The 14,406-nt window shown below is 33.0% G+C and overlaps 1 protein-coding gene across 7 annotated transcripts in view; it reads right to left on the bottom strand.

Moving 5' to 3' along the window:
* Positions 1 to 393: 393 nt before the first annotated feature.
* NLGN1 (neuroligin 1) overlaps positions 394 to 14,406 on the bottom strand; it is an 841,421-nt gene continuing 827,408 nt past the window's right edge. For all 7 annotated transcript variants that reach the window (XM_070509425.1, XM_070509427.1, XM_070509424.1 and 4 more), the window contains one exon: positions 394 to 14,110. In XM_070509425.1, coding sequence (XP_070365526.1) covers positions 13,288 to 14,110 — 823 coding nt within the window. In that variant the 3' untranslated portion in view covers positions 394 to 13,287. The remainder of the gene's footprint in view (positions 14,111 to 14,406) is intronic.

A 14,406-nucleotide genomic window follows, 5' to 3' on the forward strand; every position in this document is an offset into this window, starting at 1 on the left:
TTTCTATACTCTTATAGATTTCAGTGGCTGAAAATAAAACAGTTCTTAGCTTTACAATAAAACACAACCCATTTTACTAAGGTCTGAATTGTGTTAACCTCTTGAATTATCTGGGAAAAAAATTGAACCAAATTCCTCCTTACCTATTATGTCAGTATAAATTTCAGATGGATAAAAGATTTGACTATAAACAATGAGGCTGTCAATACAGAAGAAAATATGAGCAAATTTTAAAAAAAATCTTGGAATGGGGAAGACCTTTCTCAGCAAGACACAAAATCCAGAAAATATAAAGGAAACAGTGATACATTTAAACAATAAAATACAAACATTTCTGCTCAGCACAAAATAACGTAAAATTCAAAGAAAAATTGAGCAAAATTATTTACAGCACACACGACAAAAAGTAGTCATTTTATTTATCTATAGAGAGCTCTTATAATTCCATAAGAAGAGATTAATAAACAAATAGAAAAAATATACAAAGTAAAAGGAAGACATTTAATATAAAAAGAAATACAATGTCTTATAAGCGTAAGAAAAGATGCTTTATCTCAATTAAAAAATGCAAATAATACAATAATGACATTTAATTTATATTAAAATGGAAAATATAAAAAAGTGATAATTACATTTTTGGCCAGAGTGTAGGGAAACAGGTACTCTAATACACTGTGTTCTGAGTGTAAATTTGTGTAACATCTTTAAAAATCAATCCGGAAACAGTAAAAAAAAGAGAGAAAATATCCTTTGATCCAAGTTTACTATTTGTAAGAATTATCTCAAGTGTACTTCCATTCATGTGCACAAATATATATTCAAGGATTGCATTCCATTTTTGTAGTAATCTTTGTTTTTCTCTGTATTAACAATGATCATTTCATTTGTTGCTTAGTTTCCTACATCTTTCCCAAATTCAGCAAAAGAATTATAAAAGCCGTACAAATAACATTTTTTTCACATGATGAAACATGTCAGATACTCCATTTGTTTCAATTTTGTTCTAAAGACATCTCTACCTGGGTCCCCAGTGTCACGCTCTGAGCTGGGCTGATTGTTCTCCGGCCTCTTGAGCAGTTGTCCTGTGTGTTCCCTCGATCTCTCTCCTGGATCCATGCCTTCTTGAATTGATACACTAGACTAATATTTTGTTTAGATATAAAATTATGGGTTGATCATAATTTCCCCTCAAAAACGGAAAGCAGTTATTCAGCATCTTCTCCCTTCCCGATGTTGAGAACCCCGTTTATTCCTCTCTGGAAACTTTAGGAACTTCTCTTTTCTTCTGATGCCCTGACATTTCGTGATGGGAAGCCTTAATGGAGTACTATCTCCACCCTTTATACTAAATAGTTGTTAGGCCCTTTCAAGTGTTAAACTCATGTCCTTTAAGTCTGAAACATTTTCGTGTCTTACCTCTTATATTACAATCCTTTTTATTTTATTGTAAAATATAACGCAGGTACAGAAAAATCTCATGAAATAAACGTTTGGTTTAATATATCATTGTAGAAGAAATACTGTGGGAAAAATATCCAGATTAAGAAATAGAAGTTTACACACCATCCCAAAAGTCCTCCACATGCCCATCTCAATCACAACTTCTTTTCTCTTGTGTAAATATCACCATTTTGGGGGCTTGTTACCCACTTTGCCTTTCCTTATTGTTTGATCACACAAGAGTACTTCCCTAAGCAGTATATTTTTTTAAAGAAAGTTTTTGTAAGTTTCTTTTAATCTACATCTTATCTCACCATATTTTTTTCCTTGCAATCTATTTGTTGAAGAAACCAGGAAATTTAATTGATAAAATTTCCTGTAGTATGAATTTTGCTGATTTCATCCCCATTGTTTCTTTTAACTTGCTCCTTTGTTCTGTATATTTCCTGATAGTTGGACCTAGAGACTTCATCAGATACAGGTTCATTTTGGGGTGCAAGACCTATTTTGAGATGGTGGTGTGTATTTCTACCCAGAAGGCTCATAATGATCGGTTGTTTCTACTTTTATGTTGGCACTAGCCGCTGATGCTCAATAGATGCGTTAACTCATTAGGATGAGAAAAGGGTGAAATTCTAATAGAACGATTCCTTCTTTTATTAGCTGAAATAGTTCTATAAAGAGTAAATTCCTGCTATTTACTATTTGGCTACCTAACTATATAGATCATAGGTGAATGGCAGGACAAATTCTTTGACCTTTCTTTTTATTTTCCAGTTGTCCTCTATAAGTGACAAAAGAGTTTTCTTTTAAACCATTATAAACTTAATTTGTTTCAATCAATTAAAATTATCTTTATTGATGTTCAAATTGTCCCCTGTCCCATCTTTAGACAGCGAGAACTTCTTTAAGATGGCTCCTGAGTCCTTTGGATATATCCCTAGAAGGTCATTGACAAGATGTTCCAGGTTCATCTGGTACAGTTTGTTCCCCAGATCTCTCTCTCTCTCTCTCTCCCCCTCTCTCTCTCTATGGTGTGCATTTTAAAGTGGAGACTGTTATTTCAAGACCACAGTCTGGGCCCTGGGGATGCTCATTGCTACTGGCATGGTCATTGTTTGCATCACTCTTTTAGTGTTTATTCTGATAATGCCACTTTAAAATCCAAACCATGGGATTTTACTTCACCTTTTCTACCTTGCATCAGAAAACTCTTTACTCTACATTAAGATGGCTGTTTCTCAAAGACAGTGGAAATGATAGAATTAGCATATCACAACATTCTTCATTTGCTGCATTCCTCATTACACAGATAACAGCCTCAGTGTAGTAATAGCACTATTACCACTACCAATATGATTACCAAAAGTAATTAAAATTTTTGCATATGATTTCCTTATTCTCACATTTTTTTGTAGTTGTACTGTGTCTACATTGTCAAAGCATGTAGCCATTATACAGCATACTCTTCACCTTATAATCCTCATGTAGTCACAGTTCTTTGAGTAAGTATTTATTTAGTGCCCATGTCATCAGTCCTTACATCAAAATTACCCTTCTGTTTGAAGGTCATTTTCTGGTAAATTTCTCAGAAAGTGTTCACAGGAACAATATTCCCCGAGCTCTTCAAAGTTGATAACAGTTGGTCTATGGCCTTCATACGTGTGTGTTGTTAGTTTATGGCCGAATATGAAAACCATTGGCTCACATTCTCTTTCCTTGAACATCTTACATATGCTACTCCATTTTCTTCTGGTAAAAAGCATTGCTTTAGAAAAGTCTGATGATAATCTAATTATATTATAAGAGGCTGTCTTATGAGAGACTTGGTCTTTTTACCAGGCTGTGAATGCCCAAAGAATTTTTTTTCTTTTATATTCAATAATTTTACTAGAATATGTCTTAAAGTTAGTCACTTTTTATCAGTTTTCTCATATACTGAGTGCATCTTCTCAAAATGTAATTTCAAATCTTTTTCTATGACATTGGGAAAGTTTTCTAGACTTATAGTTTTTATTGCATTTGTTCTATTCCCTGTTTGGTTTTGTTTCTTGAAGATTCCGTGTACACATATTTGAGTCTTCCCTATCTTCTTAATTACTCTTGAATCCTTTTTCTTCATCTTTCTTTTTTATTTTTGGACTTTTCCTTCATTTTACCTTCTGTTTCTCTTTAGGCATTTTTCAAGATTCTTAAAGCATTCTTTGGTCTTGCATTTCTTGCAATCTAATCCTTACTTTTGAAATCATTGTTTCTTTTATTTATAATTCTTTCTTGAGTTCTGTTAAAAGCATCTCTTAACTTTTCTAATTCTGATTTATGTTATTTATTATGTATTATTTCCTTAATATCATTTACTTTAATTTCTATCTTTCAAAAACTTTTAGAACTTATCTGTTATCTTTTCTTCTATTATTCTTATTCTGATGGGTTTATGTATTGTTTTATTCCTCTTACATATTAAAATAAAATAATTATTTTAAAAATATTACCTGATGCATTGAGATTTTAATTTTAATTTTTTATCCTTTCCTTTATGGTTTATATTGTTTGTTTTCCTGTTTAATTAATTCTTCCCTACTTCAAGGACATGACAATATTTTCCTACATGTTCTTCTAAAGAATTTAAACTTGCTTTTCATGTTTATATCTTTAATTTATGTGGGATTAATTTTTGTGTGTATGGCATAGGAATAATTTCCCCCAATAGCTAGCCACTTTTAGTTTATCTTTTCCTTTAGATTTGTAATGTTACTCTAGCGCATACCAAATTCCTCCTTTATCATAGATCTGCTTGAGTTCACTGTTATTCTCCATTTGTCTTTCTCTGTATTGATACCACACTGTTTTAATTATAGTAGCTTAATAGTAACACTTGAAATATGATAGATGAAGAAGTTGCTCCTTTTGCTTTAAAATGATCTTGGCCATTCTTGACCTTTACCTATCTAAGTTCTGGAAACAAACAAATAAACATATGTTGTTGCAATTTTGAATAGAATGACTTTGAATTTATGGATAAATTTGAGACATTTTTATTTACTTCAATTTTCTCCATAAAATAGACATATAGTGGGCTCTCATGGAACATTTCCAGGTGAGTTAAAAAGAAGAATATTCACATATAATGCCCCCTACAGACATACATAGACAATACACATTTGCACATGTTCATATATGAAGGGAATATCTGTACTAATATATATATACAAATTAGTAACTGTAAACTATTTTATCCCATTTGGATTTTTTTTACCTTGTACATGTATTATTTTTTCTATTAAACAATCCCATTTGAAGACTACATTTGACTGGACTAAGTCAGCATCCTAATTATGACTTGTGATTGGTGTGAGAATTGGGGAAAATATCATAGAGGCAGAACCACATTCTTTTTCTATGATATCTTCTATCATTTGATCTAAAGTACCAGCAACTCAGAAATTTCCAAATAGAAGGTATAGAGTAATTATCCCAATTTTCTTACTAAGAATGACTCTGATGGCATTCAAATATTTTAAATGGAAGAAAATTGATTCTTCAAATGTACCTGATAATGTCTCTTTTGCTATGTGTGTAGACAAGATGAAGAATTAATCTGTTGGCTGCTAGTAATGGGAGAACAAAGGCTATGTTTTATTCACTTTTCTATCACCAGTAGATCAGTGACTCACATATAATAGGTCCTTAATAAGTATCTTTTAAAGAATGAATTAATGAATAAGTACATCCAAAAGTATTGGTAATTATTTTGAGGGTGATGTGTAGTAGTATATTGTGGGATGTGATATAGAACCTAAATATAGTAAGTTCTCAGTAAATGTAAGCTATTGTTTTTCTCAGTACTATATACATTTTCTTTATTACTATTACTCCAAAGCTTTGTCCTCAACCTAATTCTGCATAATAATTTTTATAAATGGTCTGAGTGAAGATAGAAGGTATGTTTATTACTTTATTGGATTTCATTACTCTGAGATGGATAGAAAGATCTTCATAGGTTTGAACAATGTACTGAATTTAATTAGGTGGAATTTAATAGTGTTGAATATCCTGAAGATTAAGTAAAACTCGAATGATAAAGGACAAGATGAAGGCAGAATTTGCTTAACAGCAGTACATGTGTAAATTTTAAGGAGTTAGGTCTCAATTTGAATCACCAGTGTGCTGTGGCCACTAAAGAAAGTAATGCTACTGTAAGTTATATTAAAATAATACAGTTTCTACATTGGGAAATTTGATAGCAGTGCTTTATTAGGTAGAGATCAACGTATACTTTAGCATTTGTTAGATTCAATCTTAGATATCACGCCTGCTAAGAAATGTAGGCTTGGGAGAATATTCAAAAAACAGTGATCAGAATAGTGAAAAGACTCAGCCATTTTGTCTTAAAAATGGGAATTTTTGCTTTGAGAAGAAAATGACTCATGAAAGATTTGATTGTTGCCTTCAAATATTTGAAAGGAAATCAGGTGATGGAGACTTTATGATCTATGAAAGACATAGATAGTAAATCAATATAAGACAGAAAATCAATATAAGGAAGAAATTCCAAAAGGTCTCAAACGTAGCCACCTGCTTTAGAAGTCCAGACATGTGGTGTAGTGCAATGTTGGGGTTCACAACCATGTGTTTGGATTGTATAGAGGATTAAGGAATCAGTTAAGTGGTTGGATTGGATGAGCTTTAAGCTGAATATTTGATATTCCATGATTTATTTTGGCATGGTATAGAATGGCTTCAGATATGGCTGTGTTGATTATTGGGAAGATTGCTACACCCCTGCCTTTATTGATAAACTTGCTCAATTCAACTACTATTGCTGTGGACTCAACAAATACTGTTTTATGCTTACTATTTTGAGACATATAAAGTAGATAAAATATGATATTGTGTAATGATTTGGTGCAGTGGATGGCACAAAAGTTGATCTGAATAGTTGAAGCATTTAAACCTATTCCTAGTTTGGCAATAGTTGTATGTTAATGGGTAAGTCAAGGAGTTGGCTCATGTATCTAATACTTGGCACATTGGCACATGGTAGGCACCATTTGTTGAGTGAATGAATGACTAATTCCTCTCATTGCTCGATTGATGTTCACTAGCTTCTAACTTGCCTGAAGCACCACTTATTTAATTACCTTAAGACTTTCACCATAAATTCCACCCCCTTGGAGAAGAAGGCATAAATAATAATGGGAGAGGACGTGGAAATAGAAGCTGCAGTAACTGGTGGGAAGGTCTTCTCTAAAACAAGGGAAGTCAGCTCTGAGAGTGAAGTCGAAGATTTTCAGGAGACATAGAAGTGTCTTAAGGGGATATTCAAGTCAACTATCCAGGATTGGGGCAGTAGGAAGTACTTCAAATTACGGCACTCCATTAGAAAATACTGCTTTCAAGTGAACATTTACAGAATACATATTGGACCTTTTGCTTAAACTCAGAAATAATATTCTGAAACATGTAAGGAAATGTAAAAATGCAGTGAAAAAGTGTCATCATATAAAATGACATCGAGTCCTACAAAATATCAAGACCCTTATGTGGAAAGTGGAACTCTTAGAATGTGTTTTTGAACTGTTCATTTGATACTGATGGCTATATGGGGCCACAGAGACCTGTAAAGCAATGCTACTTCTTTTATTTAGCAATTTTGAAATATTGACCTTTAGGCCGTGTATGGGGAAATTCTATGATGTCCTGTATACAGATGAGAGATGCCTGTGGTTCACTTAGTCTTTGCTACAAAGATCATTATTGATGACATAGTCACGATAAGAAATATATCATTCTAGATTTTAATTTTGTTTGTTTCCAGTGACCCAGTTTGGCTAACACTTGGATCAAGGACCAAATTTATTGCCTCTTTCTAAATATTGTTAATCTTATTCTCTAAGGAGAATAGATTTTGTTTAAAGGGATTTATTTAAATCTCTGCTCTCATTTTTTGTAAACTGTCATAGATCTCTATTTAAAAAAATTATTTGGAGGCAAAGTTATTAATTAAAAATAAAAATGTTTTTCTTCCTTTCTTTTTCCTTCATTTCCTCACTTCTTCCTTTTTTCTCTTTCTCCTCTCTTTTCCGACAAGCTGTATAATAACTGTATCCAAGTTGTCAAACTTTACTCTCCAAATTCTTTCCCCACATTCACTAAGAGGTGAACAGACCATAAAATATCATTGTTTCCATCAAATCAGAATTGTCAGCACATGTGTGGGCAATACAAAGAAGTTGCAAGGGAACATTTATCTTGGAAATGTTTATGTGTGTGTCAAACAGAAAAGAAATTATTTCTGAGTTTAAAAATAGTCAACACAACTTGGAAAACATGACAATATTTATTCATGATAATAAATGTGTTTTCAATGAAAGCCATGGATGTCCAGAAACAAACTGAATATGACAACCCAATGGCCTATTTTTTACAAAAACTGTGGCATATGTCCCATTAATTTGCTAAATGATACACGTGTAGAGAAAAGTTGAATAAAAAACACTAAAATCCTTTTACATACACCATCTCAGAAGGATATCAACTCTGGAAATGGCATTCAAAAGTAGTCCCTTTGCTTTGACTTGATCTGCTAAGTTTTTGTTATTGTACTTTTATACGTTTCTTTAAAGCTTTAATTGCTACCCTTCATTTCACCATGAAACTGCTGGCACTTTGACTTGACTTTCCACAGAGGACTAAATTCTATCACATTAGCACATATGTAGGGAGGTATATAATGTCATTTGTGAATATATAAGTCTGAAAGGGGCATCATAAATATCCTATAAACCATATAGTATATATGATATATATATATACCATATGGTATATATAATGGTTGACTAGAAAAATTGCATACCTACCTAACGTATATGTTACATATGTCTCTAATGACTTCAAACTTCCTTTAAATTAAACTTACCTATTTGGAAAAAAAGTTAAAGTTTGTGAGAGATTTAAGTTTCCACACTTAGGTACCACTAAACCAGATGCGTAAATAATTGTTTGTTGCTTTCCAAAAATTCATCTCACTCTTTCCCAAAAGTCATTTGGACCTATTTGATATCACACAAAAAACAAATTATATGCAAGAAAAGACTTTCTAAAGAAAATTTTCTTATTGGAAATTTATAACACGGTCATCCTATTGTACCTTTTAAATTCAATTATCGGGATCTGCAAATTTGAAAACAGCGATAAGGTTTGTAACTAAAATCCCAGGAGGAAAGGCACTTATGCTCTGCACATGTTGTTCCAATCAGAATACTCCACACCCCTCATCAAATGCAATTGATTCCTGGCCTGCACACAAATACAGCAAAGTGCCAGAATCAAATCAAATGAGAATGCTTATGAAAAAGAATCAAGTTGGCTACCAAATGTTTCACATCAGTAAGAAATTTCTTTAGAGACTTCTGATGGAAATTTGAAGTGTGTATTGTTATATCAAGTGCGGGAGACGTATAAGGCTTTTGGAGAAATTCCCTTAGTTTATTGACTAAAAGGCCAAAACAATTGTTGTAACAGTAAAGCTTGACAAGATAATTAAATGAATGATAACAAAATCTCAGCAGGGAAGTGCCCATTAATTGAATTTATTTGGGAGCATGTTTTCACAAGTATAACCAAATTATCTAATTTTCACTCACGTTAAAAAGTGATAGTCTATAACAACTAATTACTAGAAATGAAGGAAAAGGCCAGTACTCTGAACCAATAACACAGAAGGAAACAAACATCAAAGGACTGCTGTAATATTTGACAGCTTCCTAAGAATGCCTTTCATCATTTTGCCCCGTGAAACTATTTCAATGAAACTCGCCAAAGAAAAGAATCCCAGTAATTTCTATGTAGCAGTGTCTTTAAAGCTGGAACATGTTTGTATCCTTTCATGATATTAATATGTATGTCACATGAGCGTGCCAACAGGTGAAATAACTGAGAAGAAAACGGTATAGATATGAAAATTGAGTTGTGGCATTTCTTTTGTGTAAGAAAATTAGCGCCAGCCTGTTTTCCTCTTTAGTATTACATATGGTTGATTGTCTTTTAAAAAATTTTGTTTCTGGATGCTGGCCTGGTGGTGTAGTGGTTGGGTTTGCATGTTCTGCTTCGGTGGCCTGGGGTTCGTGGGGTTGGATCCCAGGTGTGGACCTGCACACCCCTCATCAAGCCGTGCTGTGGTGGTATCCCACATACAAAGTAGAGGAAGACTGGCACATATGTTAGCTCAGGGCCAATCTCCCTCACCAAAAAAAGAATAAAAAAAAATAAATTGTTGCTATTTTCATATAGTACTGAATTAAAGTATCATCATGGAAAACTTTTAAATTTGAAATGAGGAATGAAACAATCTATATTTTACTCAGATTTTCTGCTTTGAGCTGCTAGCATGATCTCTCCAAATTCAAATTGGATATTTCTAACGCTTTAGCAAATGACTTTCCAATTTCCATAAAGTTAATGATGCACCTTGTGATACATCTATAGTAGTCAACTAGATTTGTTCACGGTCAACATACTGAATAGAAATTTAAAACTATGAAATCTGTCACTTTTATATTTCTAACTCAATACTCTGAAACAACATTAATCTGTTAGTAAATATTTGGCAATAATTTTATATAATAGCAAAACCATGAGATAAAGTCCATTTTGGCTTAATGTTTGTGTAAATTCTAAGCAGCTTTGACTATTTGCAATTTAATTCAAGGCAGGAAAGTCTGAGTTAATAAGTAATGCCAAAAATATTCCTTTACGTTTGAGACATACTTTTTTTCTAAAGAAAGTTATAACTAAAATAAGTACATTTTAAGCAATTGGTTAAAATTTAATAACAACATCCAAAATATTTCTTGCATTTAAAAAGTATGTTTCAGCTTTGAAAACAGTTCTTAATGTTCTGTTTATTGTCGGACATAATTTTACATTCAGAAAACTAGCTGCTGTAATTATAAATCTAGCAACTAACACTCACTCACAGTGACTTTTTCACAACTTGAAAACAGTAATAAGACCTAGGACTGCTTTATCTTCCAGAAAGTTGATGCTACATTATTTTAGAAAAACGAATAGGATTATGCTTTGTTTTCCTAAATCAATTCCCTATCAAACAGGTGTAAGTTATGGTATAGATAGGTCGATCGATTGATAGATAAATTTAGAGTAACAGATAGGTAGATAGATATAAATATGGTCATCATTAAAATAGAATAGAATGTTTGGTTTTGTGAAGTGAAGTAATGCATATGAAAGATTTCATTCACATATTATTTCGTTGTCATTTCTATTTATGTTTTTATCTTTTGTTTAATCAATATAGTAAAAGATAGTTTTCTGAATAAACAGTATTTCAGATGCTAAACAATTCTTTTCATTAGTTTACATTGGCAGTCCACAGTCTAGGAGCATAAACACATCAGGCAAAAACTGCATGTAGACCCCTCTGGATTTTGAAGACTTCTTGCTTCTAACAGAGACTTTTATTTGAAGTTACGAAGCAGTATCTACATTTTACTGATAGTTAATAATTGGGAAGAGAAATTATAAGCAAAGAAATTTCTTCAAATAGAAGATTTTTATCATTTAGTATCAGCTTAATGTCTTGCTCAGCACTTTAAAAATTCTTTTAGAAGGATAGCTTTTTATCCATTACTTTATGATAGTTTACTCACCCTTATATTATAAACCTAGCAATTCTCATTCCATGAAATATTGAACATTTATTTCCAAGAGATCTTTTTCTCGATGATCAGAACTGGAATCTGTGTTTCTGACTGAAAACAATTGGCACATTTTATTTCTACAACACTTTCACATAAGAGGTGTTCAAAAATACAAAGCTAATACTTTTTATGAGTTCCTAGGCTTATAAATTCATAATGTTAAAATTTCAACAATTTCTTCTTAGATGAGACTTGCATTTAAATACATGGTGTGTTTTCTGTAGAAGTTACCTATGTGTCTTCAAAAATCCGACTGGTCTAGAAAAATGACTCTCTGAGACAGTCATGTTCCTTTTGATTTTTTAAAAAAAGACAAAACAGCAATAAACATTTTAGCTCTTTAATGAGCAAAGATCATGTCTCTTAGCATTGGACTAATAGTCATTATCCAGATTATCTTTATTTCACGCAATGACCAGTGACATGGCCAAGATGTACAAAGTTGTTTCCATCAAGTAGTATACAATTTTTTTTTGTATAATAAGCTTTCATTCTTGAAAAAGAGTAACTGAAAAGAAAGGTTTCTGTTACTGCAGTTAGTTTGTCAGAGAAAGTTCTTTGCATTATCTTACAAACTATCAAAATTGCTAGTCATCTGAAAAAATGTAAAAAAAAATCACATAACTTTAGTCTAATAGAAATATAGTACAGGTAAGAGAGAAAGTATTTATCAGGATGTGCTCTTTAAGTCCATCTCAATTTTTTTTAATATAAATGTACATCTGATTACATATACAAACATTTGGAAAGGTCTGTGATATACTGTTACTGGTAAACAACATGGGGATGAAGAGTTTCCTGTGGTCTTAGAATATTCATTTAAAATCACACGTATGTGTAGGACTAAAATCCTCCAGGTGTTGACTCTCCTTCTAGGTTGGTATCTACGTTGTACTCTACTGAGATTGCGTGAGTAAATTCCAGTGAATGAACCTCAGTGAGAAAGATAAGTGATGTGAGGAGGGACATAACTTTATATTGAATTATTATTAGTAAACATTTTGTCATGCAACATGAGTAAATCAATTAACTGAGAACTGTAATCAGAGTGGTAATTTGGGGCATCCTCATATCATAAAAGACTGTTGGAATTAACTATTCGGACACACTTCACCTTACCAAAAGGAACAAAATACCGAGTAATAAAAACCACAGCAAATTATAGAGCCTGTAACACATGTCCAATTAGGGTTATATTTCTATAAATTATTTAGATGGGAATAAAAAGAACATTAAAAACACAGGAATTTTTTTTTCTGGGATTCATATCAGCGAGTATTCACCACTATAGCTATAGTTTCTTCAAATACCTTTAATAACTAATTCCTTCTATTATCAAAACTACTGTGAATTATTTAATTGTAATTACTTTTGCCTCTTAAAATTTTCTTTAGGTTCTGCCAATTGATGGAGGAAGCTTCTATTAAAAACTCCAATGGGATGAGAAGAATTTTAATTACGGCTTAATCAGCAGCACAGCCACCAAGCATATAAATTATCATGCACATCGTGCTAAAAATATCGTTTCCTTTATCCCCACAACTTTATACTGACAGCACTTATGTGATAATGTTGTACCTGCCAGTCTTTAAACTTCTTTGTTTTACTGGCAAATTTCAGCATGAGCCTTCGCTAAGGCCATTAACAGCATTGGTGCTTTGTGTACTTATCCAAATATGTAAATATGGTCTACACAATAAAACGGCTCCAAATAAAAACTGGTGAAAATTATCTGACATTCCATTGGTGTGTCCCTTGTGCATATGCATGGTTGCTTTTTTATTTTTATTTTTTATATTTCAGACATAGTTCTTTCCTGTTTGGTGTTCCACATGCCTAATTCCATTATGTAACATAAATCTTCAAAAAATTAATTCTTGAATGTGAATGAAAAAGTATCATTCAGAACAATTGCTTCACGCAATTGAAATTCATTTTTAAAGTTGATTTTTGTATATATGTACAATTCACTTTTTTCAAAACCCCCAAAGTTCTTGATATGTATATTCACATAATATTCCTCCTTATTTAAATAGTAAGAGTCTTGTAGGTTGAAAGCCAAGGAATCTTCAGTAATCTTTTACTGCAATCCATCAAAAAAATAGAGTTTGTTTCTCTTGTCTGGCTATACCCTGGTTGTTGAATGTGAATGGGGGTGGGGATGGGGATGGGGCAGAGTATTGTTCTGTCCTCCAGTAAATGTATTGAATGTGTGTAAGGGTTGAATCCCTGGTATAGTATTGGGAATCATTGTAATGGTGTTGGGTGTCATTAAGGGAACATCGTCAGGTGACCTCCTCATAGCTAGTGTGTAATCTGGGGGGCAGGCGGTCCGAAGAACCACCTCATGTGGATGGATGGACTCACATTCATGATCCAAATCAGTGTGCTTCATCTGGAGGGACATGATCTCCTCTTCTTGTGCATGGGTCAGATCATTGGTAGTAGTGCGCTGAGGGCTGCATCTCCTGTGAACATCATGTCTCCTCTTATCCTTTTTGTAGTACAGGGCTGCAAAGGCCAAGATGTTCAGAAATAGCAGTGATGCTCCAACTGCAATTGTGACGCTCAGCTCTGTTGAGTAGTCCCTTTGATCCACTGAAAATGGACTCGGTTGTTGTTTGGGGTCATCCTGCTTGGCAGTGGGAAAGGCTGATGTGACAGGTACAGAATTTTTTCTCGTAGGCCTGAACGTGATATCAGTTGATGGCACTTTAGTTGTTGTCGAGGTATACTGAGAAATGTCATTAAGATTATGCAGATGAGGTACCAGCTCCAACCAGAGGTTCACCTTATTGGCTCTGTAATGTTCTTTAACTCTCGGTTTTAATCCAATATGGAGATAAAGTTGATCTTTCTGGGAATATCTGGTCCATGCTACTTCTTCAAAGCGGTTGGGTTTGGTATGGATGAATTTTGTGTCTTGAGGGACTGGTTGATTTGGGTCACTAGGAGAGAAAAAAGAAATTATGAGAACAAAATTGCTTTATTCTTTTTCTTAATTGAAATCGTACTAGTTTAACATCTAATTGGAGAGACAACTCAGCAAAGCTTTAGACTGTGTTTTAACAACTTGGGTTAATTTAGAAATATAAATCCAATTGCAGGCAGATTGTCAGATGGATGATAATGTTATTCGAGTAAGCCTCACATTCTTGTTCTCTCTTTCCATTTAGAGATGGCTGCTGTATATCCAAAGATTTTAAAATTCATATGCATATGCATTGTCTCATAGGCAAACTAG

The sequence above is a fragment of the Equus asinus genome, chromosome 5 (assembly GCF_041296235.1).
Source record: "Equus asinus isolate D_3611 breed Donkey chromosome 5, EquAss-T2T_v2, whole genome shotgun sequence".
NCBI lineage: Eukaryota > Metazoa > Chordata > Mammalia > Perissodactyla > Equidae > Equus > Equus asinus.